This window comes from Bos taurus, chromosome 9, assembly GCF_002263795.3.
Source record: "Bos taurus isolate L1 Dominette 01449 registration number 42190680 breed Hereford chromosome 9, ARS-UCD2.0, whole genome shotgun sequence".
NCBI lineage: Eukaryota > Metazoa > Chordata > Mammalia > Artiodactyla > Bovidae > Bos > Bos taurus.
The window spans coordinates 8,192,081-8,217,589 of NC_037336.1; the positions used below are offsets into that span (position 1 = coordinate 8,192,081).

At 39.0% G+C, this 25,509-nt stretch overlaps 1 protein-coding gene across 2 annotated transcripts in view; it reads left to right on the top strand.

Annotated features, from left to right (window-relative positions):
- Nucleotides 1–25,509, top strand: part of ADGRB3 (adhesion G protein-coupled receptor B3) — an 886,492-nt gene that overhangs the window by 831,350 nt on the left and 29,633 nt on the right. Inside the window, exons 25-28 of one of the 2 annotated variants that reach the window (XM_024996868.2) lie at nt 4,904–5,002; nt 5,320–5,491; nt 18,753–18,848; nt 20,618–20,657. In XM_024996868.2, the coding sequence (XP_024852636.1) occupies nt 4,904–5,002; nt 5,320–5,491; nt 18,753–18,848; nt 20,618–20,657 (407 nt within the window). The remainder of the gene's footprint in view (nt 1–4,903; nt 5,003–5,319; nt 5,492–18,752; nt 18,849–20,617; nt 20,658–25,509) is intronic. The other variant, XM_024996869.2, reaches the window with a different exon arrangement.

Here is a 25,509-nt window from a genome sequence, read left to right on the forward strand (position 1 = left end):
ATTTCAGGTTATTAGAATATATATACATATGCATATGTGTATGTATATATTTGAAACATTATAATTTGGAATCAAATATAGTACCAACATATTCTATTATATCAACATATTCCTCCTCCCATTTTACCTACTTCTTAATCTCCTTTCTTCTTTTCATCATCAATTATTAGAAACTGACAAGCAAATAGTTTATGCTCAATAAAGATTAATAAAAGAATGGGTGAATGCATATTAAAACAATAATACAATAATTTGACAAGTTTTGTAATACCCAAACTAGAATAATGTTTTCTAATACATAAAGGATAGTTAGTTACCAAGGGGGAATTTACTGCAAATGTCAACATATCATATATAAAGTGATATTTGGAAAAGAGTGAAAATAAGATAAAATGACGTGTCTTTTTAGAGCATCTCAAATAAGATATTTCATTTTCTTCTTTTTTCCTACAATGAAACTTTCTTATCTACTATTATGAAGCATATAATGTGAAGAATATTGGTATAGGCATTCTTCTGGGAGCAGATGCAAACACACTGGCCACTGAAGCATTCCTGAGCCAAACTGGGTAGACTGTTATTAGTTATTATTTGGAAAAGTCTGGATACTTGTGGCTAGTACCTTTGCCCTAAGTTGAATCAGTAAAGTGAATAGTTTAGAATCATATTCTCTACCCCCACATCTAACTCAGAGTTTTGATCTTTCTCATGGGGTCTACTGATTAATCTGCTTACTTAATAAATTTCAGATTTATCATCTTACCAAAGTTCAATTCACCAATGAAGGCACCTCTTTAAAAGAAACCAGACATTCTAAATTATGAGGCCCTTGTCACTTTCTCTGTTCTCCCATTTTTAGTTTAAATATGGTCCACCACAATATTAGTTTTTTAAAAAACTACTGGGAAAACCTGATCAGTTCAGTTCAATCCAACTCTTTATGACCCCATGGACTGCAGCATACCAGGCCTCCCTGTTCATCACCAACGTCCGGAATTTACTCAAACTCATGTCCATTGAGTCGGTGATGCCATCCTACCATCTCATCCTCTGTCGTCCCCTTCTCCTCCTGTCTTCAATCTTTCCCAGCATCACGGTCTTTTCAAATGAGTCAGTTCTTCACATCAGGTGGCCAACATATTAGACTTTCAGCTTCTACATCAGTCCTTCTAATGAATATTCAGGACTGATTTCCTTTAGGATAGACTGGTTGCTCTCCTTGCAGTCCAAGGGACTCTCAAGAGTCTTCTCCAGCACCACAGTTCAAAAGCATCAATTCTTTGGCGCTCAGCTTTCTTTATAGTGCAACTCTCATATCCATACATGACTACTGGAAAAACCAAAACTTTGACTAGATGGACCTTTGTTGGCAAAGTAATGTCTCTGCTCTTTTAATATGCTGTCTGCTGCTGCTGCTAAGTCGCTTCAGTCGTGTCCGACTCTGTGAGACCCCATAGATAGCAGCCCATCAGGCTCCTCCGTCCTTGGGATTCTCCAGGCAAGAACACTGGAGTGGGATGCCATTTCCTTCTCCAATGCATGAAAGTGAAAAGTGAAAGTGAAGTCACTCAGTCATGTCCAACTCTTAACGACCCCATGGACTGCAGCCCACCAGCCCCCTCCGATCATGGGATTTTCCAGGCAAAAGTGCTAGAGTGGGGTGCCATTGCCTTCTCCAGATATGCTGTCTAGGTTGGTCATAACTTTTCTTCCAAGGAGCAAGCGTCTTTTAATTTCATGGCGGCAGTCACCATCTGCAGTGATTTTGGAGCCCCCAAAAAATATCTGTCACTGTTTCCACTGTTTCCCCATATATTTGCCATGAAGTGATGGGACCAGATGCCATGATCTCAATTTTCTGAATGTGAGTTTTAAGCTAACATTTTCACTCTCCTCTTTAACTTTCATCAAGAGGCTCTTTAGTTCTTCTCTTTCAGCCATAATTTTGGTGTCATCTGCATATCTGAGGTTATTGATATTTCTCCCGGCAATCTTGATTCCAGCTTGTGCTTCATTCAGTCCAGCTTTTCTCATGATGTACTCTGCATATAAGTTAAATAAGCTGGGTGACAATATACAGCCTTGACATACCCCTTCCCCAATTTGGAACTAGTCCATAGTTCCATGTCCAGTTCTAATTGTTGCTTCTTAACCTGCATACAGATTCCTCAGGAGGCATGTCAGGTGGTCTGGTATTCCCATGTCTTGAAGAATTTTCCACAGTGTGCTGTGATCCACATAGTCAAAGGCTTTGGCATAGTCAATAAAGTAGAAGTAGATGTTCTTATGGAACTCTCTCACTTTTTTATGATACAACAGATGTTGGCAATTTGATCTCTGGTTCCTCTGCCTTTTCTGAATCCAGCTTAAATATCTGTAAGTTCTTGGTTCACATACTACTGAAACCTCACTGGGAGAATTTTGAGCATTACTTTGCTATCGTGTGAGATGAGTGCAATTGTGTGGTAGTTTGAACATTCTTTGGCATTGCCTTTCTTTGGAATTGGAATGAAAACTGACCTTTTTCAGTTCTTTGGCCACTGCTGAGTTTTCCAAATTTGCTGGCATATTGAGTGCAGCACTTTCACAGCATCACCTTTTAGGATTTGATATAGTTCAACTGACATTCCATCACCTCCACTAGCTGTGTTCATAGTGATGCTTCCTAAGGCCCACTTGACCGCCCTCCAGGATGTCTGGCTCTAGGTGAGTAATCACACCATCATAGTTATCTGGGTCATGAAAATCTTCTGTGTTTTCTTGCCACCTCTTCTTAATATCTTCTGCTTCTGTTAGGTCCATACCATTTCTGTCTTTTATTCTGCCCATCTTTGCATGAAATGTTCCCTTGGTATCTCTAATTTCCTTGAAGAAATCTCTAGTCTTTCCCATTCTATTGTTTTCCTCTACTTCTTTGTATTGATCACTTAGAAAGGCTTTCTTATCTCTCCTGCTATTCTTTGGAACTCTGCATTAAATGGGTATATCTTTCCTTTTCTCCTTTGTCTTTCACTTCTCTTCTCTTCTCAGCTATTTGTAAGGCCTCCTCAGACAACCATTTTGCCTTTTTGCATTTCTTTTTCTTGGGGATGGTCTAGATCACTGCCTCCTCATGGTTTCCTCTGTCCATCGTTCTTCAGGCACTCTGTCTATCATATGTAGTCCCTTGATTCTATTTGTCACTTCCACTGTATAATCATAAAGGATTTGATTTAGATCATACCTGAATGGTTTAGTGGTTTTCCCTACTTTCTTCAATTGAAGTCTGGATTTGGCAATAAGGAGTTCATGATCTGAGCCACAGTCAGCTCCAAGTCTTGTTTTTGCTGACTGTATGGAGCTTCTCCATCTTCGGCTGCAGAGAATGTAATAAGTCTGATTTCAGTGTTGACCACCCAGTGATGTCCGTGTTTAGAGTCATCTCTTGTGTTATTGGAAGAGGGTGTTTGCTATGACCAGTGTGTTCTCTTGGCAAAACTCTGTTAGCTTTTGCCCTGCTTCATTCTGTACTCCAAGGCCAAATTTGCCTGTTACTCCAGGTATCTGTTGACTTCGTACTTTTGTGTTCCAGTCCCCTATGATGAAAAGGACATCTTCTTTTGCTGTTAGGTTTAGAAGGTCTTGTAGATCTTCATAGGACCATTCAACTTCAGCTTCTTTGGCATTACTGGTCAGGGTATAGACTTGGATTACTGTGATATTGAATGGTTTGCCTTGGAAATTAACAGAGATCATTCTGTCATTTTTGAGACTGCACCCAAGTACAGAATTTTGGACTCTTTTGTTGACTGTGAGAGCCATTCCATTTCTTCTAAGGGATTCTTGCCCACAGTAGTAGATAAAATGGTCATCTGAATTAAATTCACCCATTCCAATACATTTTAGTTCACTGATTCCTAAAATGTCAAAATATAGGGAAAGCCTGTATTTTACACATAAACATCACATGGTAATGGATGAGAGACCACAGAAAATTATTTCAAGGTGTTTTGAAGTTTGATTCAAATAATTCCATTTTCGTTTCTCCTAAGAGGGTAAGGTTCTGTTAAACCTTTCGTTTAAAAAATACTCTTTTCTAAAGAAATATATGTCAAGTTTTTCTACATCGTGTGACTTGCTTCTATGAGATAGTAGATTGAATCTGAATTTGCCTGCAGAATCCTCTAGACTTGAATATACCATTTAAAAACTATTAGGTTTATGTCTGTGACAAAATGTTCAGAAAGAACATTTTGAACTTAGTGACTATATTAAATGTGTCTTATTAAAGCTAAGCTACCACTCTATTTATTAGCAACTAATACTTCATCAAATTTATCAATCTCTCTATTCAGATCATCCTAAAATATAGGCAGTACATTGATGCTAAATGAAATTTCAAAATGTAAATATGTTGGGTTAAAGGCTACATCTTCCTCATAGGACTAAAAGCCATGTATCTCCTTATGTTGGAGTTCTGAGATACCTGTGTGTATTTCAGAAGGTTTTAGTTGATATTATGTTCCTCCTGTAAATGACATTGAAAATCTTTGAAACTAGGAATCCTTACCTGTTTGATTATCAAGGTTCTGAATAAAGGGTTTTCACTGTATTTCCACACAAATACATGCTTATGTTTAACTCAGTGTATTGGGCAACTTTGACCTGTAGATACAAGGGCCATTTATGGTATAAATGATTGAAATATGCTTTACATGTAACAAAGACCCATATTATTAAGAGGTAAATGTTACAAAAATACTGTGTAGTATAAATGCATCTTTAAACACAACCGAGAGAATTCCTCTTTGATAAATATGCTTTTCTGCATGAAATCATATTTAAAAGCTAACTTATAGCAGCAACTTTTTTTGGTGACAATTCAATATTTTGTTCTTTTTGTGGGTGTTCTGTTTGTTTGCAGTCAGATGAGTGAGCCTCATAGCGGTTTGACGCTCAAATGTGCCAAGTGTGGAGTAGTTTCAACAACAGCTTTATCAGCCACCACCGCCAGTAACGCCATGTTAGTCCCAATCATTTACATCTTCTTGCTACAAATCTTTTACCATGCATGTGAGAAAATGCTATGATGGAAAATAAATCATATTCACTAATATTAGAACTAAGATCATACTTAAATGTTTGTAATTTGCAACTGTTTTTATAACTATTGTGGGATTGCTTATCAAAAAATAAGTAAAACTGTGGAATCTTATATGCTTTGTGGCTTCCAAGTTAATATATTGGTGCCACATACAAGAATGCTTTGTTGAATGGGGATTAGGTTATGGCCTGAGGTGGACGTGCAGCTACATAACGTCCCTTCTTCTCTTCCAACAGGGCATCTCTCTGGAGCTCCTGTGTGGTGTTGCCCCTTCTGGCTCTGACATGGATGTCTGCAGTTCTGGCCATGACAGACAAACGCTCCATCCTGTTTCAGATACTTTTTGCCGTGTTTGATTCATTACAAGGCTTTGTGATAGTCATGGTCCACTGCATTCTTCGAAGAGAGGTGAGAAAGATCATTCTTGCAGGAATGAAGAATGATACTTAGAAGAGTATTTTCCGTGTTAATAAATAGGATCTTTTCTTTTAATAACTGGATCTTGAGATTAAAGCTGGTCTCCTCTAAAGACAATTGTTGGAGAGTCAATGTTAAAGGAAAAGGTTAAGGGAAAGGGGACTCTTTGGACTCTGAAAATGACAGATTAAAACAAATGGGATGAAGCAAGGGAAAACACCAGCAGAGGTGCCAAGAGAGGCTATGATGCAATCACAGGTATAGATAAGAGGGTGGGCAGCCTATTGGTAAAAAATAATATGATGTTGTTTCTTAAAGCTGTTCCCTAACTTGTGCTTCTACACACAGCGTAACCCCATTCCTCATACTTAACTAATTTTGTTTTAGGTAGAAAATGTTGAAGATGAATGAGCAATTCTTTTGTCTCTGTACTAAGGTGTGGTTAAGGTTACTCAAAAGGGATGCTTTTGATATGGATTTGATGTTTAGAAAACACACACACACCACCCCCCCCAAAAAAAATGGCCACAGTGGAGCATGATGGACAGTCCCCAAGGACTGTAGGTCTATAATCACAGCATTTTTCCAGGTTCTGGTGAGGTTTGCTGATAGCACTGACAGAAGGAAGTCATCCTTCATGAACTGAGACTGACATGCACCAAATCTATCCAGATGAGTGATGGAGTTCACACTTAAATTATTTAGGGATAAAATATTGTTTTCCAACTGGTGCAAAAATTATTCTGAGTGCTTGCAAGCACCGACAGTGTTTACAAGGTTTCTGAGTCATTTTAGCATTTACTCTGGGGATGGTGGTGACTAAAACACAGAGTGACACAGTGCCATGCTAGTAATTTTGAGAAGGTGGTATCCGCTGTCATTTTGTATTATCTAGCTTGCATGAGAACTTTATTATGATGTGCATATTGCAGAATGACACATGTGCATCTGACTACACATCCCATAGCTTCTTCAGTGATGTGTGAAGGTAAGCAAAGGTTTTAACCTCATTTACCAGATGAGGAGAACAACGTTTCTGAGTTCCTTTAGTATAATACAGATGTCAGCCATAAACCCACAAGTGTATTCCAAGAACACTGTATGATGAAAAACAAGGAAAACAGAAGAATGACTTCACATTGCAAGGGGAAAGGGAATTCCATCATTTAAAAGATCTGATCTAGCTCACCGTTGCCAGGACATCACAAATTACTACCTAGAATATCAGCATTAAAAACCTTTTAAGTGTTGAATTTTTCATAGGCCAAAGTTGCATAAAAATGTTCTTCTCCGACCATAACTATTGAAAGGTTGTTGCTGAACCATGAAAAGATGCCGGGAGTCTTGGCCTCCAGAGGAGAAGAATTTAATCCGGGGCCAGAGACAAGGCTTGATCACTCAGAGCTTTTGTGTAATAAAGTTTTACTAAAGTATAAAGGAGATAGAGAAAGCTTCTGACATAGGCATCAGAAGGGGGCAGAAAGAGTACCCCCTTGCTAGTGTTAGCAATGGAGTTATATACCTTTTAATTTGTTATTACAATGAATCAAAAGAATGTCTCAAGTTTGTGAAAATTTTACCAGACCCACTCCCACAATTTACATTTTAGGATAACAAGATTAGAATTTAACAATAGAAAGATCCTGGCAGACCCACTCCCATAATACATTCTAAGGTATCAGGATTAGTCAGGTTTTCAGGAAGGAGAAACTGTCCTCCAGCCCAATACATTGTTGTTCTATAATCCCTAGTACAGTTTGGATTTCCCTGGTGGCTCAGACGGTAAAGCATCTGCCTACAGTGCGGGAGACCTGGGTTCAATCCCTGGGTTGGGAAGATCTCCTGGAGAAGGGAATTCCAGTATTCTTGCCTGGAAAATTCCATGGACAGAGAAGCCTGGTAGTCTACAGTCCATGCGGTCACGAAGAGTCAGACACGACTGAACTTTCCTCAGTACAGTTTAAACTGAGTTGTGTAATTGACTAAGACTAAGGAATATAGAGGGGAAAAAACATTTGTCCTTCTCTCCTCCTTCAGAATTCCAGACCCCTATTTCCACTTCACGGAGAAGGCACCCCACTCCAGTACTCTTGCCTGGAAAATCCCATGGATGGAGGAGCCTGGTAGGCTGCAGTCCATGGGGTCGCTAAGAGTCGGACATGACTGAGTGACTTTGCTTTCACTTTTCACTTTCATGCATTGGAGAAGGAAATGACAACCCACTCCAGTGTTCTTGCCTGGAGAATCCCAGGGACGGGGGAGCCTGGTGGCTGCCGTCTGTGGGGTCACACAGAGTCGGACACGACTGAAGTGACTTAGCATAGCATAGCATAGCATAGCATTTCCACTTCGAGAGCCCCAGACCCCTTTCTCTTCCTTGGGGACCCTGGACTTCTTATCAGTCTGCCTAGGAATTGACTCGCTCACTATCCTGAGAGTCTTCTGTGTTAACATTATCTCTAAAATGTTTATGTAACAAAATTGTTCTAAGTGTGTGGACACGATACTTTTTTGATTGATGATTCAGGATGAACAATGTGGGCTGTAAGGAAGATACATGATTTATCTGCATAAGATTTTCAGAAGATATTAATACTTTAGGTGTTAAAGAGGAGAAAATGTCCCATCTCTAAATTAAGTCTTTATTTTTCTTCAAGAATAAGCTCTCTAAAAAGCCTTAGGCTATGATCAAAATATTCAGGTTTTAAAGTGACAGATATTTTGTTGGCTGATTATCAAATTTGTGCTGCTTACATGAAGAAAAATACTTGGCACAAAAATTCAGTTCCACCAGAACTTTTCCATACTTGCTAATTGGATTAAAAATTATCAAAAACATGAATTAAGAGTTCAGTTTCAGTCGCTCAATCATGTCCGACTCTTTGCGACCCCATGGACTGCAGCATGCTAGGCATCCCTGTCCATCACCAACTCCCAGAGTTTACTCAAACTCATGTCTATTGAGTCAGTGATGCCATCCAAGCATCTCATCCTCAGTCATCCCCTTCTCTTCCCACCTTCAGTCTTTCCCAGCATCAGGGTCTTTTCCAAGGAGTCAGTTCTTCACATCAGGTGGCCAAAGTACTGGAGTTTCAGCTTCAGCATCAGTCCTTCCAATGAATATTCAGGACTGATTTCCTTTAGGATGAACTGGTTGGATCTCTTAAGAGGGACTCTCTTAAGAGTAATTAAATTAAATCATATAGAAATGCTTGTTAAATACGTGTCTGTAAATATATATTTTCTGTATTAATAGGAAGCAAAATATGGATTTTTGGCCCTGTTGTTCCATTTTCAATGATTAGTTCAAATTGAATAATTTTATCATTGATAAATTAATAACAGAGTGTCATGTCTCTCATTTTAACACTGAAATCATAAATTGCGTATTCGGTAGTTTTGCATTAACCCTTAAAAATACCCTGTAACATTGCTAAAATACACAGAGAAGAAATACAAGTCTCTTTCAGAATTCTTCAGTGGAAATTGTTACTGAAAAACCAAGAGCCTCTTAAATTTTGCAAATTCCAAAGAATGCATCATAAGGGTATCTTACTGAATTCATAGAAGGTTTTTTTTCTTTTGACCTTCTAAATGTAAACTGCCAGACACTAGCGATGGGTCTATCTGGCTGTGTGTGGACACACAGCCCTAGCATTAACCACGGTCCAGGAGAACAAGGCACCTTTCCATGTCCTTAGTGTCTCCTGCGAACAAACATTTCATAAAAACACACCAGAGCAGATGAACTCAATAGCTACCTGTAAAATATTGGGTAATGACTCAGATCTATCACTCTACTTGATAATCTGATAGGAGTTTTTTATCTACTGATTTTTTTCACTTTAAAACATTTCCTTCACAACAATTCAAAATAATTTGTATGTACTCTTTGTTTTTTTATTTCTTTAAAATTTATGGTGTCCTTGCTATGTGCCAGCATCTATGCTAGATGTTTATATTTTATTTTTTAATTAATTTATTTGTTTGACTGTGTCACATGGCTTATAAGGTCTTAGTTCCCCAACTAGCCGTCAAACCTGGACCCTTAGCAGTGAAAGCACAGAGTCCTAACCACTGGACAGCCAGGGAATTCCCTGGACTTCTTTTGTAAAAGTATATAGTAAGAAAGGACAACAGTAGTTGCCTAGAGCTGGGGTGGGGGTTGGTAGAAAATAAGGGATGACTGTCAATGGGTATTGGGTTTATTTTGGGGGTGATGAAAAGATTTTCAAATTGGATTCTAGGTTAGTTACTAAAAGCCTTTATACACCTTACATGGGTGACCTTTATGATATGTAAATCCCATCCCAATAAAGCTGTTTTAAAAAACAAACAAGAAAAGTATATGAGCAAACTAAGGAATATTTCCTTCAATTTAGAGAGAGGCTGGATACAAATAAACATATTTCTGTTTCTGTGTATTTTGGTACATGCTAACATAATTTGGTTGTCTTTAGTCTTTAATGTTTCATCCAATTCAAAAGGCTTTCCCCGTGTTTATTTCTGCAGTCTTCTCTGAAGCAGGTGGGTGTGCATAGGGGAGGAAGGGAGCTTTGCAGGTTAAGAAGGAGAAAAGAAATAAAATACTGTAAAACACTGGCATTTTAAATGTTAAGGGGGGGGGGGTTCTCTTCATTCATTTTTAAAGCACCACTGCTTTCAATGGATCAAATTTTTCTAAACTATTACAAGTCAAGAAAGAAAGGAGAAAGGATCATTCTGGTATGATCTCAACTTAATTATATTTCACTTTTCTAAAAAAATAAATCAGATTGATTATTTGCTTAGTAATTGGTTGTGACTCCAGACAGAGATCTTAATATTTAAATTTCATAACATGTATATTCTTGAAGTATGGCTTCTTCTGAAGCCCCTTTCTCTTTTAAATTGCTTTAGCAGATGTCTCTGACAAAAGAGAAAATGCAAAGAGGGAATGAGAATTTTTAAAAAATTAAACCATCTGATCACAACACATGACTTTCAGAAACCTACATCTTGAAAGCTAATGTGTCATACCTAATAAGGATAAGGATCTAATAGAAAATAATGATATACTAGAAAATAGAAAATGTAGGTGTTTCCTTCATTTACCCGTCATTTTTTTCCATCTTAAGTGTTTTTTATTAATCTCTATTGGAGTAGAGCTGTTTTACAATGTTGTGTTAGTTTTTGATGTACAACAAAGTGAATCAGCTGTATGTTTACATGTATGCCCTCTTTTTTGGATTCCCTTCCCATTTAGGTCGCCACAGAGCACGGAGGAGAGTTCCGTGTGCTTTCTTGATTAGAATTCATTTGCATTAAGCACATAACGACATACCCACTGTTTACTATTCTCTGCATTGCTATGGAAAGTCTAACTACCCCAGAGCCATGAACGCTTTGAAATAGTTCCGGTTGCTAGGAAACCGCTTCCCTGGTGCTGCACATTCTTCTCATGGCTGCTGTCTCTGGCTGTGCCTGGATCTGAGACAGTCGTACAGCTTGATGGCAGAGGGGGAAAATAACAAGACTGTGGTACGAAATAAGCTACAATAAAACCCTCTCGCTGAAAGGAAGGGGGAACAGAGAGTGCCTAAATGGATCATTTTGTCGTGTCGGTGTGTGAGGACACTGGGGCGGCTCCGAAGCTTCAGTGGCAGGGCCAAGCTCGTCTCTCTTCTTTCCCTGCTGCTGGCAGGAGGGCTGGGCTGTACCAGATGAGGTCCCAGAAGCTTCATCCAAACCTGGGAAGCGATTTTGTAGCAAATGCTTAAAATAAACATGAACAGGGTTTTCTTTCTTTCTGAATCTCCCACTCCCTTCCAGTCCCGCCTCCTTTTTTTTGTGAAATTCCCATTTTGACTTATTATTTTCATAAAAACACACATGAGCAAAGTTATTTACAAGCATATAACAGTGAATATACAAGGCAGACAAGCCACCTTAACTATCTCAGTTAAAACAAATATTCTCTCCCAAATATATTATTTTTTAAAAAAATGAAACCAGTAATGGTACTTAATGGCAATTTGAAAAGAGGTGTATTGTACATAATATAGTTCAGATGGAGAGTTGCATGACTCTCCCAGATTGATTTGCAGGGAAATTTGGTAGGACCCATGTACCACAGAAGAAGGTACATCTTAGTCCTCAGTGGAAAGAGGGCAGGGGCTTCAGTGGTCTTGGAAGATGAGGGGGTGGGTGATAGAAGACTTCAGAACCTGTGGGGGTCCTGAGGAAGAAAGTGAAAGTTTCACGTGGAGGAAAATGGAGAGAGGGCCATGGGCGTATGGCTTCTTAGAAATGAAGCTTGTGGTGAGTTGCAGAGAGTTGCTTCTCCTCTGAGACCTCCTGGGGCCCATGGAGGCATAAAGCAAGTGATGGCATGATCCTGGAAAACAGGATGATTTTTTTTTTTTTTTTTTTTGATGGCTCTGACCGTGGCGCCTAGAGAAAAACAGAACCGTTGACATTTAAGGGTGCAGCACTAAGTGGTGTTTTAGAGCTTTCTCTTGATGGTGAGCAAAGGCCTTGAAAAGAGGCCACTGTATGTCACAAGGAAGAGATTTCAGAAAATGAGTGAGTAGCCCAGGGTGGGGAGGGTCAGGGTTCTTGCTTGGAGGGAAGTTGGGTTAAAGAGAGTGAGGTGAGTTGCTAAGAGCTTCATCTTTGTCAGGTTGAATTGAAGCTTCCAAAAAAAAAAATTCATTTAAAGATTTATTTTGTTTGTCTAGTTTTTAATAAGACAGAATGTGTGTCTGGAAATGGGAGAATGGCTAAAGGTACCACAATAAAGCTGGATTTTAGTTGGAACAAAGGGTAGGAAACACAGAGATGCCTTTAAATAGGCACGTGTACAGGAGCAGGCAAGGACCACGTATAGCCCTATATGCTTCTCCCAGATATCACCAGCCTCCCTGCACTCAGGAGTCATGCCGTTTCTTAGTCAATAGACTGTTAGTCTTATCTTTCCTTCCAAGTTCAGCTTTTCTGATTGGAGCATAATTTCAGTTCTGTCATGAATATTTCTGTCCATCTTGATCCACATTGTGGTTCTCCAACTCCATACAGGGAGCTTTGCAAGAGGGTGAAACCAGGTTGACTCATAGGATATAGCATCAGTGAACAAGTTAAGACACAGAGAGGTAATGGCAGAGATTGGCAAACTCTGGCGTGTCTGCCAGGTAGCATCCAGCCACGGCTTTCTAGCTCCCTTCTCTCTCCTTTCAGACCGCAGAGCCCCAGCTTGCAACAGTGTTAAACTGGTGAGGAGAAGTTGAGTACATCTGGAATAAAGGTTTAAGATAAATGTAAGAAGAGGTCACGAATAAAGCTTTTGTTTTCTGCCTTGACATGGACAGCAGGGGGCTCAAAGTATCTTCCGGGAAGGCGTGGGTGGAGGTGTCTGGTGTGTGACTCCCTTTCCTTCTTTTCTCATCCTGTGCTAAAGAAATGCTGTTACACTTTTTCAGATCACACATGTGAAATGTTATCGAGGGCAGCTTCTGTGACCCTTAAATCTGATACAAGGAAACGTAAAACTCTGCAACAATTTTGAGACTAAGTGACAATCCCTTGAGTGTTAGAGAATTCCAATAGAAAGTCATTAGGACTGAAATCTGGGACCAAAGTCCATATTTTTCCTTCAACATATAGGAAATGATTAACCATGTTTGTTCATTTCCTTTCCTATCAGAGAGGTCAAATAATACTTTAATTATGTGTAGTTATTCATGGTGCTTCTGTGAACTGGTATAATACACATGAAACTGACAACACTCATTCATTTACTGGTGAAATGATATGAAATTTAATGTAATTTAAAAGCCATTTGTTCAACTATGAATCAATAGAAACAATAGTTGATATTAGATTCAGAAAGAAAAAAAAAAAGTTAAGCTCTTCTCCTAGTCTAACAATCTCAAATAAACGATCCTCGGAAATTAGAAAGTAAGGGAGACAACCCGGAGGTAAAGCTGTCTTCTTAAAAGGTGAAGATTTGGGGCCTGTAGCTAAATACAGAGCCAGTCTCCAGCAGTGCAGCTCTCTCCCGGAGCTCCCTCTAAATTGCAGCTCCGCCAAGCATTGCTCCGCGTTCTTCCCCAGCAGACTCTAAATCTGGCACTGACTTTCATCGTGGCATTGCCCGCTGTCTTCAGAGCAAGACCCAGCAGAAATGCTCTTGCTAGCTGCTGCTGAGATGAACTGAGTCAGTGTCCCCAGGGGAGGGGCAGGAGCGAGATACACCCTGCAGACCTCCGAACGCTGTTCTTTCCCAGGAACCCATACACAGGAAAAGGGGGGATAGCTTTCTCAGGAGATCTTAGAGCCGCCCCCAGAAAGATTTGGCCAAGGTAACTTTGGTTGTGCCTGACGGGTCGTCTCAGAAGACACCTGATAGCTTGCTGTGGTCACCTCACTATATATTTGAAGATGTTTCTTGACACTTCTTTTTTTATTTCACAACATGATGTCAGCTTTCTGTAAAGTCTCCTAAATATTCCAAGGCTATTCACATATCTCTTCTTTGCTACACCACTGATGCTTTTTAACCCTCTGTCTGGCTGTCAATTAAGGTGAAATATCTGTGGCAGAGTATTATAAAAATAAGACGTTTTGAAATCTAGATATTAACTGTGCCACAATTTGTGTTAAATAATTATTCTAGACAGTTTTGTTTAAGAATTATATTTACTGGTCCTACATAAGTTTAAAAATTGATTGTTATTGGAAGAACTCAGAGGTATAATGATTTTAGTATCTAAAAAGAACCTTTAAATTGGTACCTAAAGTAAGTGACTTGTTTTCCACAGATAGTCAACTTAAGGAGTGAAGTGAAGTTAAAGTCATTCAGTCATGTCAGACTCTGTGCGACCCCATGGACTGAAGCCCGCTCTGTCCATGGGATTCTCCAGGCAAGAATACTGGAGTGGGTTGCCATTCCCTTCTTCAGGGGATCTTTCCGACCCAGGGATCAAACCTGGGTCTCCTGCATTGGCAGGTGGATTCTCTACCATCTGAGCCACGAGGGAGGACTCTGCTTAAATAGTGAATATGAATCTTCTAACAATTCTTTTTCTTCCATCTTAATCATGAGGCAGGAAAAGCGTAAGGACTATTGTTGTCCAGTCTTATAAATATGACTTTTGACACAAAACTTTAATTTCAGCATGCAGTAGTCATATCTGAATTCTGTCTTATGTTTGTTTTTATGCTTTCTCCTTGTTTGGAATTAAAGTCCTCAGAGACTTGTTTTTTTTTTTTTTTTTTAACTTTTAGTTGTTCTTCACAAAAACAATTTAAATTAACTCACCAAAGATAAAAGTCTCTTTGCTTACTTGATAGAATATTCATTTAATTATCAAAATGTTTCCAAATAACTACAGATGCATCTTCCAAGTACTGTCTTGCTTGAAACATCCTTTTCTGTGATAAAAGTATGTGGTGTGAGATATAGTCTAATAATTCTTCCCTGTCAGTATTCAATAAATATTTAAGGTTAGCTCATCTAGCTTGCCTGAATGCAATCTTAAGATTTTTTTTTTAAATCAGAGGAATTTCTGCTACCAATCTTTCTGAATTAAAAGGAATAGAGGCACTAAAAGTGTCAGAGAATTCAACACTTAAATCATGGCATTTATTGATATATGACCATTAAAATAACCTTGAATTTACTGCAGAATTTTTATGCTTTTCTGTTCTATATTTCTTGTGACTAGCATTGACTGACTCATGCAGCTGACATCATTCTCCAGGATAGACATACCCTTAATCCATTGTCATATTTGAAAGTTTGGTGGTTTAAGGTATCGAGTTTTTGTATGTGTGTTATGAAAAAGAGATTTCTTTTATATTTCCTTCAAGCAATCAGAGGGTGGATTTTGAAGAGAAATTTAGAGGAGTTGCTTTTCCATATTTCATTGTCAGACAAAAATATCTTTGACAGCTGCACTTCAAAGACCTAAGAGTAGCTGGTGAAGAAGAGTTAAATTAACGTTTTTGTTTTACCAGGGGCCACTTTCATATTTTATATATGCTGGTGTTTAGAAGCAGACTTGAAAAACATTTGTGTGACCAGCCCCTGGAAGGCAACATTTCTAACATACTGCTTATCTTCCTTTATAAACTGTTCTTCTTTAACAGTTGCCTTGGGGCACAAACAAAAAATTAGCAAGTACCTATTTTTCTGACATTAGTACTTAGAATTTTTCTTCTACAAACATATGCTTTCTTAGTGCTCTCCCCCAAATGCAAATTTTTGTGAAACAGAAACACAGATCATCTAACAGTAGACTCATTACCCTAGTGTTTAATGATCTTTTTTGATTATTAATTGTGTCTTTTTGTGACCTACAGCTATGACTTCTTAATCTAAGAAGTATTTGCTTCTAAAGAGTCTAGTTTGTCCACATGATGTCTCCTTCAAAGGAGAAGCTGGATGATTTATTTCCCAATGTTTATCCAGATCTTCAGGAAAACACGTTCAGGCTAAATCTCACTGAGCCTAAACTTCTGTTGATGTGTCTGAAAGAGACTCTGGGAAATTGCCTCACCTGGTTGTGTGAGGCAATTCCCTGTTCTTTTTTTTCCAGAAAATTCCAGATTTAGAAATATTAGAATATGTGTGCATGCTAAGCCGCTGCAGTCGTGTCTGACTCTGTGCGATCCTATGGACTGTAGCCCGCCAGGCTCCCCTGTCCATAGGATTCCCCAGGCAAGAATACTGGAGTGTGTTGACATTCCCTCCTCCAGGGGATCTTCCCAACGCAGGGACCAAACCAGTGTCTCTTATGTCTCCTGCATTGGCAGGTCAGTTCTTTACCGCTAGGGCCACCTAAAAAACCTCTCAGAATATACACACTACTATATATAAAATATTAATAGATGAACAAGGACCTACTGTATAGCACAGAGAACTATACTCAATATCTTGTAATAATCTATAATGGAAAAGAACCTGAAAAAGTATGTATAAATATGGGCTTCCCTGGTGGTTCAGACAGTAAAGAATCTGCCTGCAATACTAGAGACCCAGGTTCAATTCCTGGATTGGGAGTATCCCCTGGAGAAGGAAATGTCAACCCACTCCAGTATTCTTGCCTGCAGAATTCCTTGGGCAGAGAATCCTTTCAGGCTACTATCCATGGGGTCGCAAAGAGTCGGACACGACTGAGTGACTAACACACACGTATACACATATGTATGTATAACTGAATCACCCCACAATACACCTGAAACTAACCCAGCATTGTAAATGAACTGTACTTCAATTAAAAATGGTTGAAAAAAGAAAAGTTAGAATCAGAGAGTGAAAGAGAGGTCAGAGGATGTGGAGCCCAGCCCCACCTCTCTTAATTCATAGCTATAGTGGTTACATTGGCTTCCCAGATAGGGCAGTGGTAAAGAATCTACCTGCCAATGCAGCAGATGTAAGTTTGAAACATACCTATGAAATCATAGCTGGTACTGCCAGTGACTCAGATTGCTTTTCAAAATGATTTGATTAGCACACACCTTAGAATATAATCGCTAAGTCGTGTCTGATTCTTGCAACCCCATGGACTGTAAACTGCCAGGCTTCTCTGTCCATGGCATTCTCCCAGTGAGAATACTGGAGTGGGTTGCCATGCCTTCCTCCAGGGGATCTTCCTGACCCAGGAATCAAACCCGGGTTTCCTGCATTGCAGGCAGAGTCTTTACTAACTGAACTATTAGGGAAGCCTTATAACATAATAACACAGAGCAATGTATTAAGTAAGCATGTATTAAATAAGCAGTGTATTAAGTACAACCTGGGAAGAACAGGTTGTACAGTGGTAAAGAATCAGCCTGGCAATGCAGGAGACACAAAGAGACAGGGGCTTGATCCCTGGGTCGGGAAGATCCCTTGGAGGAAGAAATGGCAACCCACTCCGGTATTCTTGCCTGGACAATTCCATGGATAGAGGAGCCTAGTGGGCCACAGTCCATGGGGGTCACAGAGAACTGGACACAATTGAGTGACTGAGCACACCACAGTGGTTGCATCACCAGGATCAGAACCTGAGGGGCGAAATCCATGTGGGTGGAGCTCTCATGATGGAGCTCAGCCAGGGCTCAGTGGTGACTAAGCTTCATATCACTTTCCAAGTCTTGCCATTTGGGAAGGAGGCTGCTAACAATTTACGAAATGGATGAGAGAAGCTGAAAACAACTTAATAGGCTTAGAGTTTTTCATGGCCAATAGATAAGTTCTGCACATCTCAAAAACAAAACCATGATAGGATATTTTATTCCAGTGCTTCTCAAAACTGGACATCATTATGTGTTTCCCTGGGTGGTCTCTACCATGTACTTCGGGAAAGTAGAATGCCACATCATCTGTGCTTTGTTTTGTAACCCCAAAAGACAGATCATAATAAACAAGGAGGAAATATTAATGGTATGAGGTTGGAAAAGCCAGATGTTCATAAAATGACCTTGCCCTTGACTCAGCCTATGCTCACGCCCACCCATCGTTAGGGACCTGGTGAGTCACAGGAGCTAGCGGACTGGCTGGCCAGGGGGCGCCAGGGGATCAGAGTAGCTGTTGGTTGATTTGTGGGTTTGCTTTCATCTATTCAGGTTTACCCACATGGTGTTTAATGTCGGCTTTAAGGATCTTCATTTCCTGTCGATGTGTTTGCTCTTTGCTCAGAATCCAGTTGTAAATCAGTCTGGTCTTGCTAAAGTGCTTTTTCTTTTCTTCTTCTTTTTTTTTATGACGCTCAACCAGAAACAGTCATTTTTGTTATCTTTTTGTGTCGTTGTTTATAAGTTTGTTTGTTTTGGACATCAGGGCATATAGTACTTGAAGGGAGACAAGAAAGGTTCTCCCCAGTATGTCTTACATAAGGCAAAAAAAGGAAACTCCCAAATCAATTTTGGCCAACAGATCATCTCGATTTTTCACAGTGTTTAAAGCCATTATGAAGATGATGCCATACCAAATAGTAAATCCCCCCTTGAAAGACAGGCATATTGTTTGTAGCAATGGAAATAAGCCTGCCCTCTGGCAAGAATGATTAGTATTGAGCGAGACACAGCCATAGGCACAGCTCAGGAGTCCCCAGCACCTCCGTCTATGATGATGGCAAGTGATGAATTCTCTGGTCATAGAAAACAGCAAACAAAATGTGTGTGAGATCATGAAAATAGCAATAACGGTTTTCTCAGTCAATTGCCAATATAGACAGTGTTTGGTAATTACCAAGAGAGATGAAAATGAACGTTTGTCCTTTTTTCACAGGTTCAGGATGCATTTAGATGTCGATTGAGAAACTGTCAGGACCCAATCAATGCTGATTCTTCCAGTTCATTTCCCAACGGGCATGCTCAAATCATGGTGAGCTTTAACTTCCCCTCTGAGTGTTGATTCAGTCATGGTTTCTCAAGGGAATAAACAATTGTTCTTACTAGTAAAATAGTGTCAGATTTCTCTTGAGTTGGACTGTAGTTCAGTCACAGACTTGGAGCTTCAATACCAGATGATGGTTGCGTCCGGACTGGGTGGGAGTCCTGGATGTGTTACTGGCAGACTGGTGTGTTGAGTGTGGGGTTTCTGGGCAACACCGGGGGGGTATGTTCATCCTCACACAGAATTAGGGTTAGCAGTATATCTGTAGGATCATGTTTGTTTACAGATCAAAACATGCTGCACCTGCAGTTCTGGCCTGAAAGCCAGACCTGCCGTGGTCCTCACCTTGCCTGCCCTTCAAACTCCTCAGAGGAGCTGCACTCCAGACCAAGGAAACAAGGATCCCTGGGGTGGGACCTGGCCTGGGGGGAGACCCACGACAAAGACCACCACCCTAAAAGCAGGAAGGGCAAACATGCTCCCAGCAGAACGGTCAACCACTGTGCCTGAGTTCTGACTGCTGTTCGGATAAGGGATACTTTACACATACTCACTTCCATATATTTTAGAAATGAAGTGAGCTTTAAGCTATGTCATTAACAGCAAGGCTTAATAGAGTTTTCTTCATAATATACCTGATTTATTATCAATGTGTTTGTATTAGGCAACACAAAAATAGCCTAAATGATATGCTAGTAACTAAAGCAGGAGAAAGAGTAATTTCTTTTTAAAAATAAAGAGATAAATACTGATATCTTGAATCTAAATATTGATTAAAACAGGCTACTATAATTTCACCATTAAAAGTGAACTAATCAAATAGTGACAGTCAATCCTAAAGAAAATCAACCCTGATTATTCATTGGAAGGACTAATGCTGAAGATGAAGCCCCAATATTTTGGCCACCTGATGTGAAGCGCTGACTCATTGGAAAAGACCCTGATGCTGGGAATGATTAAGGGCAGAAGGAGAAGAGGGTGACAGAGGATGAGATGGTTGGGTGGCATCACTGACTCAATGGACATGAGTTTGAGCAAACTCCAGCAGATAGTGAAGCAGGGAAGCCTGGCATGCTGAAGTTTATGGGGTTGCAAAGAATTGTACACAACTTAGTGACTGAACAGCAACAACTATGTGTTTACAATAAAAGTTTGGAGAAAATATGAGGATGGAACTAAACTCTAACAGGCTCTGGGCCAGATTAATATTGTTTAATCTTCAACTTTAATCCGTAAACCCTAAGGCTTTTGTCAGATTTGCATAAAAGGGGATCATCAGAAAACCCTAGTTTGATTTTAAGGGTTTGACAAAGCTATATTATAAGATATTACATTATTAACAATATATTCAAAGTGAATTTTTTTAAATGTAAATAACAAGGACATTTATTTACATATCTTCACAATATTTCACATTCTAGTATTTTCATTGTGGAATTGAAATTCCTTAATTAATTTCATTAAGGAATTGCCTTAAAATTCTGTTCTTTCATATCTGGTATTAGAGGACCATAGGTACAATATTGCCTTATTAAAACTGTACAACATATTTCCAACTGATTTTATCCAACATATGGTTGCTAGAAAATACTCTTGAAAGCATTTGATTATTCCTTGAGAAAATTCCTTTGCACAAAGTATTAACAATATTCTGGTACTGCCTAGTCAGATATTTGTTAACGTCAGATACTCTGGTCAGTATAAGCTTGAGCTCTTCATTAAATGATGATTCTATGTCTTATTATTTCTTGTTACAGACAGACTTTGAAAAGGATGTAGACATTGCTTGTCGATCAGGTAAGAATATTTGAATTTTGAAAATGCAATCATTAGATGTTGAATCACTTTTATGTTTTTTGGGTTTTTTTTTTTGTTTGTTTTAAAGAAAGTGCTGTAGTTTACACATCATATATTCCTATAGATGAGCAAATTGAGTCACCTGGAATCATTGTAATAGCAAATGTGGGAGAGGAGGAGGGAATGAGAGAGAGAGAATATGAATGGGGAATGGGAGGAGGTGAAAATGGTTGACTGGGAGCACAGATCACAGGAAAGCACTGACTTGGAGATGGAAGCCTTCTATCCACCTCTCACTGGTTGTCAGGTGCAAGTCCAGTCAGTTTGGTGTCTCTCTGTGCCTCAGGTTCATCATCCATGTAGGAAGGATGAAACACCACTGTGTGTGTGTGTGTGTGTGTGTGTGTGTGTGTGTGTGTGTGTGTGTGTACTATAGGTTTATTGCTGTATTTGCAGAGGGGACCACGACAGAGCATGCACACGCCCTGCTTAGAGACCTGGGTCCTGTGACCATGTCCCCAGTAGCTGTCCTCCAGCCTGTCAGTTCAGTTCAGTCGCTCAGTCGTGTCAGACTCTTTGCCACCCCATGGACTGCAGCACACCAGGCCTCTCTGTCCATCACCAATTCCCGGAGCCTACTCAAACCCATGTCCTTTAAGTCAGTGATGCATGCCATCCAACCATCTCATCCTTTGTTGTCCCCTTCTTCTGCTTTCAATCTTTCCCAGCATCAAGGTCCTTTCCAGTGAGTCAGTTCTTCGCATCAGGCGGGCAAAGTACTGGAGTTTCAGCTTCATCAGTCCTTCCAATGAACATTCAGGACTGATTTCCTTTAGAATGGACTTGTTGGATCTCCTTGCTGTCCAAGGGACTCTCAAGAGTCTTCTGCAACACCACAGTTCAAAAGCATTGAATCTTCACTCCTCAGCTTTCTATATAGTCCAACTCTCACATCCATACATGACTACTGGAAAAACCATAGCTTTGACTAGATGGACCTTTGTTTGCAAAGTAATGTCTTTGCTTTTTAACATGCTGTCTAGGTCAGTCATAACTTTCCTTCCAAGGAGTAAGCATCTTTCTAGTTCATGGCTGCAGTCACCATCTGCAGTGATTTTGGAGCCCAAAAAAATAAAGTCTGACACTGTTTGCACTGTTTCTCCATCTGTTTCCCATGAAGTGATGGGACCAGATGCCATGATCTTAGTTTTCTGAATGTTGAGCTTTAAGCCAACTTTTTCACTTTCCTCTTTCACTTTCACCAAGAGGCTCTTTAATTCTTCTTCACTTTCTGCCATAAAGGGGGCATCATCTGCATATCTGAGGTTATTGATATTTCTCCCAGCAATCTTGATTCCAGCTTGTGCTTCATCCAGCCCAGCATTTCTCATGATGTACTCTGCATAGAAGTTAAATAAGCAGGGTGACAATATATAGCCTGTGAATACCACCAAAAGCAGATGAATAATGCCTCTTTATACTGGGAAAAAATATACTTTCTTTTATTTTTTGTTCATTTGTTCTAATGGCACCTTTGAGAATAACAGTGAATATCCACATAACCTTCATCCAGATATTTGAAAGCAAATACTATTTAGCCCAATCCAGGTCTTTTTTTTTTTTTTTTTTTTAAGATTAAGCAAACTGTGTTCCTTCACTCATTGCTCAGCATTCTCCCAGGCAGACATCGTGCCCCCTGGGGTCAGTCATTTAAAATTATGGTACCCAAATTTTAAGTATGGTGCCCATTTTAGCCAGCACTTATCACAGTTGGCTCTTTTCCTTATATTAATGTTGTGTGCATTCACATCTGATTTCATAGCAGCTGGTAAAATAATAATCCCAAGACTTTTTGTAGTAGCTGTCAGGGATTTCCTAGGCTATGATTATGTAAAGGTTCTGCTTTTTTTCTTTTTCCCTTAAAGAAAAACTAGCCTTTGCATTTATCTCTATTTGCTATTATCTTACTAGTTATAAGTTACCATTCTATCCATTTGAAATTGTTCGGCCATTGAAACTTTGATAAGAATGCCTTCTAAATAAGTCTTCTTCCAAACTTTACAAATAAAGGAATGATACTCATCTTGTTCTCTTTTGTTAAAATATGCATTTCCCCAGATTCATTGCATCCAGAGATTTAGTATTCTTAATATTAGGCCAGTACCATTATTTTATTAGAAAAAAAAATCTTTTAATGTTTTCACTTTCGGTCTGTGCCCTTTTTTAGCTGAGCTTATCAAGAACTTGCTCTTGTGTTTTTCTGAAGATTTCCTTCCACGTTGTATATTCAGTGTCAAAGCCTCAATTCCTGGTCTCTGAGTAATCTTTCTCCAAGTTTTGTTGAAATTTCCTTTCCCAAAGAGTGGCACGTATCTGATTATGCAAAATATTCAAGTGCTTTTTGCTTTGTTTTGGTTTTGTTTGCATTTTGCCTTTCACTACTTGATTTATTTCTCTCAAAAGTCTCATCACTTCAACATCGTGTCTGTATGTGTAGGTGGTGTCAATTTGTTTATGTTGTGTGTTCAGAATTTGGATATCTACATTTTGAGCATGTCAAAGGAATAGTTACATTTCTCATATAGAGTCAACACTGCTTCATAAGATGAATTGTATTTCCCCAAATATTTGATATACAAATTTTCAGTAAAGATGGCTGTATCACTGCACTGATAAAAGTGTGCTACTATAACTACAAATTATATTTATACAAACTAAATATATGTTATACAAATGCAGATTGAAATTGAAAGTGTTAGTCACTCAGTTGTGTCCAACTCTTTGTGACCCCATGGAGTGTAGCCCACCTGGCTCCTCTGTCCATGGGATTTCCTAGGCAGGAATACTGGAGTGGATTGCCATTTCCTTTTCCAGGAGATCTTCCTGACCCAGGGATTGAACCTGGGTATCCTTGACTGCAGGCAGATTCTTTACTGAGACACCAGGGAAATGCAGATTATGCAATCAATATCCAGTACCAAGATTTAATTGTAGTTTATGATATATCACAAAAGTAAAAACTTATCTATATGTACTTAATAAAATATAATAGGTCCCCATAACTAGCCTTTAAATTATATTGCTATAAATTTTGGATTAATATTTGCTTACAGTTTAAGATTTAAAGATTCTTGCCAGAATTTGGAATTATTTTAAGGGCTACTTTTTGGAATATTACTAAATGCATTAATTTAACGTAGTTTATCTCTGAATATTTTTATGTAAATTGCTCCTGACAATCCCAATTCAGTACATTAAGATGTTGAGAAATAATTTTTTAATGGAATTATCCTTATTCTTAAATAGAATAGTTAAATTTAAAAAGTCACACCAAATTATGGGTTACTAAAAATATGCAATGTAGAGTAGATTTAACATCTTTGTTTGGTTTTTTGCTTTTTTCTGCTCTTTTAAAAAAACTTTTATTGGACTATAATTGAATAACATCTTTAATATATAAAAAGAAAGAGAAACCTAGTGCAAAATTAAATACAGTAACTCTAAGATAAGAGATATTACGTGAATGATACCTGTCTTGAAATAATTTGAAAGCGTCTCTTCTTTGTAATAGGGAAAGACATTCATAATTTTCTATTTTCAACCCTTGCTTTAGTGCATAATAATTAAGATGCTATTTGAAAACTTGATAATGATGGGTAACCCTGAATATGTCTGAGACTTCTCACAAGGAGATAATAAACCAAATACTTTAGTTGCTGCTATGTCGCTTCAGCTGTGTCCGACTCTGTGTGACCCCATAGACGGCAGCCCACCAGGCTCCTCTGTCCATGGGATTCTCCAGGCAAGAACACTGGAGTGGGTTGCCATTTCCTTCTCCAATGCATGAAAGTGAAAAGTCAAAGTGAGTCGCTTAGTCGTGTCCGACTCCTAGCGACCCCATGGACTGCAGCCCACCAGGCTCCTCCGTCCATGGGATTTTCCAGGCAAGAGTACTGGAGTGGGGTGCCATTGCCTTCTCCATACCTAGCAAAGCAATCAGTGAAAAGGGCTCTGCCCGTTGATAAGGCAGCGCTGGGAGCCCCTGTTGAACCAATGTGCACACAGTGCTGGTCTGTCTGTTTTCAACACGACCATTACCAAGAATATTTCTTCAGAATGTCATTCTCTTAGACTTTGAAACTGATAGCTGTTCACAACTAAGCAGGCTTCAAGTCATTCTGCCTCCATGACACATAAAGTATGGCTTCCTTCTTTATAGAGAGGCAGAAAAGAAAAACTAAAATATATTTTAATAAATAATTCTGAACTACTCTGTTGATGGTTTTTTCTTTGATGTGGTTTATGTTTTCATTTTGTTCTCTTTCTTGCTACAAGCTATTGTGCATTTTTAACTTTTCTAAGCCAGTATTTCACAGTCTTAAACTGGAAGTTTTAGAGACTCATACAGTTTTTTCTGCTTAAAGTCAGTTGGCACTTTTAATACCCGCTCATGAGCATTGGGGCATATGGATGAATTGATCTTGTAAAAAGAAAAGACCTTGCTTTTCATGGGACTGAAAATGATAAATACACCTGAACCCTGTATCTACTTGACCATATGGACTTCATAGATAAATACTCCTTAGTTTTCAACATGCATACATTTTGAAGGTATTTCTGACACAGTGGGATGAAATTCTCATTGATTACCTCTTTCAAGAAGTATTTTAATGAGTAGAACTTGTAGAATACTGCAGAGGGGAACCCTTTAAGAAAAAGTCAAACTCTTGTGAATATATTCATAATTTTATAAAGCCCTTTGCAGTACACTGATGGAGAAAATTTCTCAGGGAACCTTCCTTTCCTGTGAAAGTAAGGCAGAGTTATTTAAGGTTAGGGCACTGAGATTTTT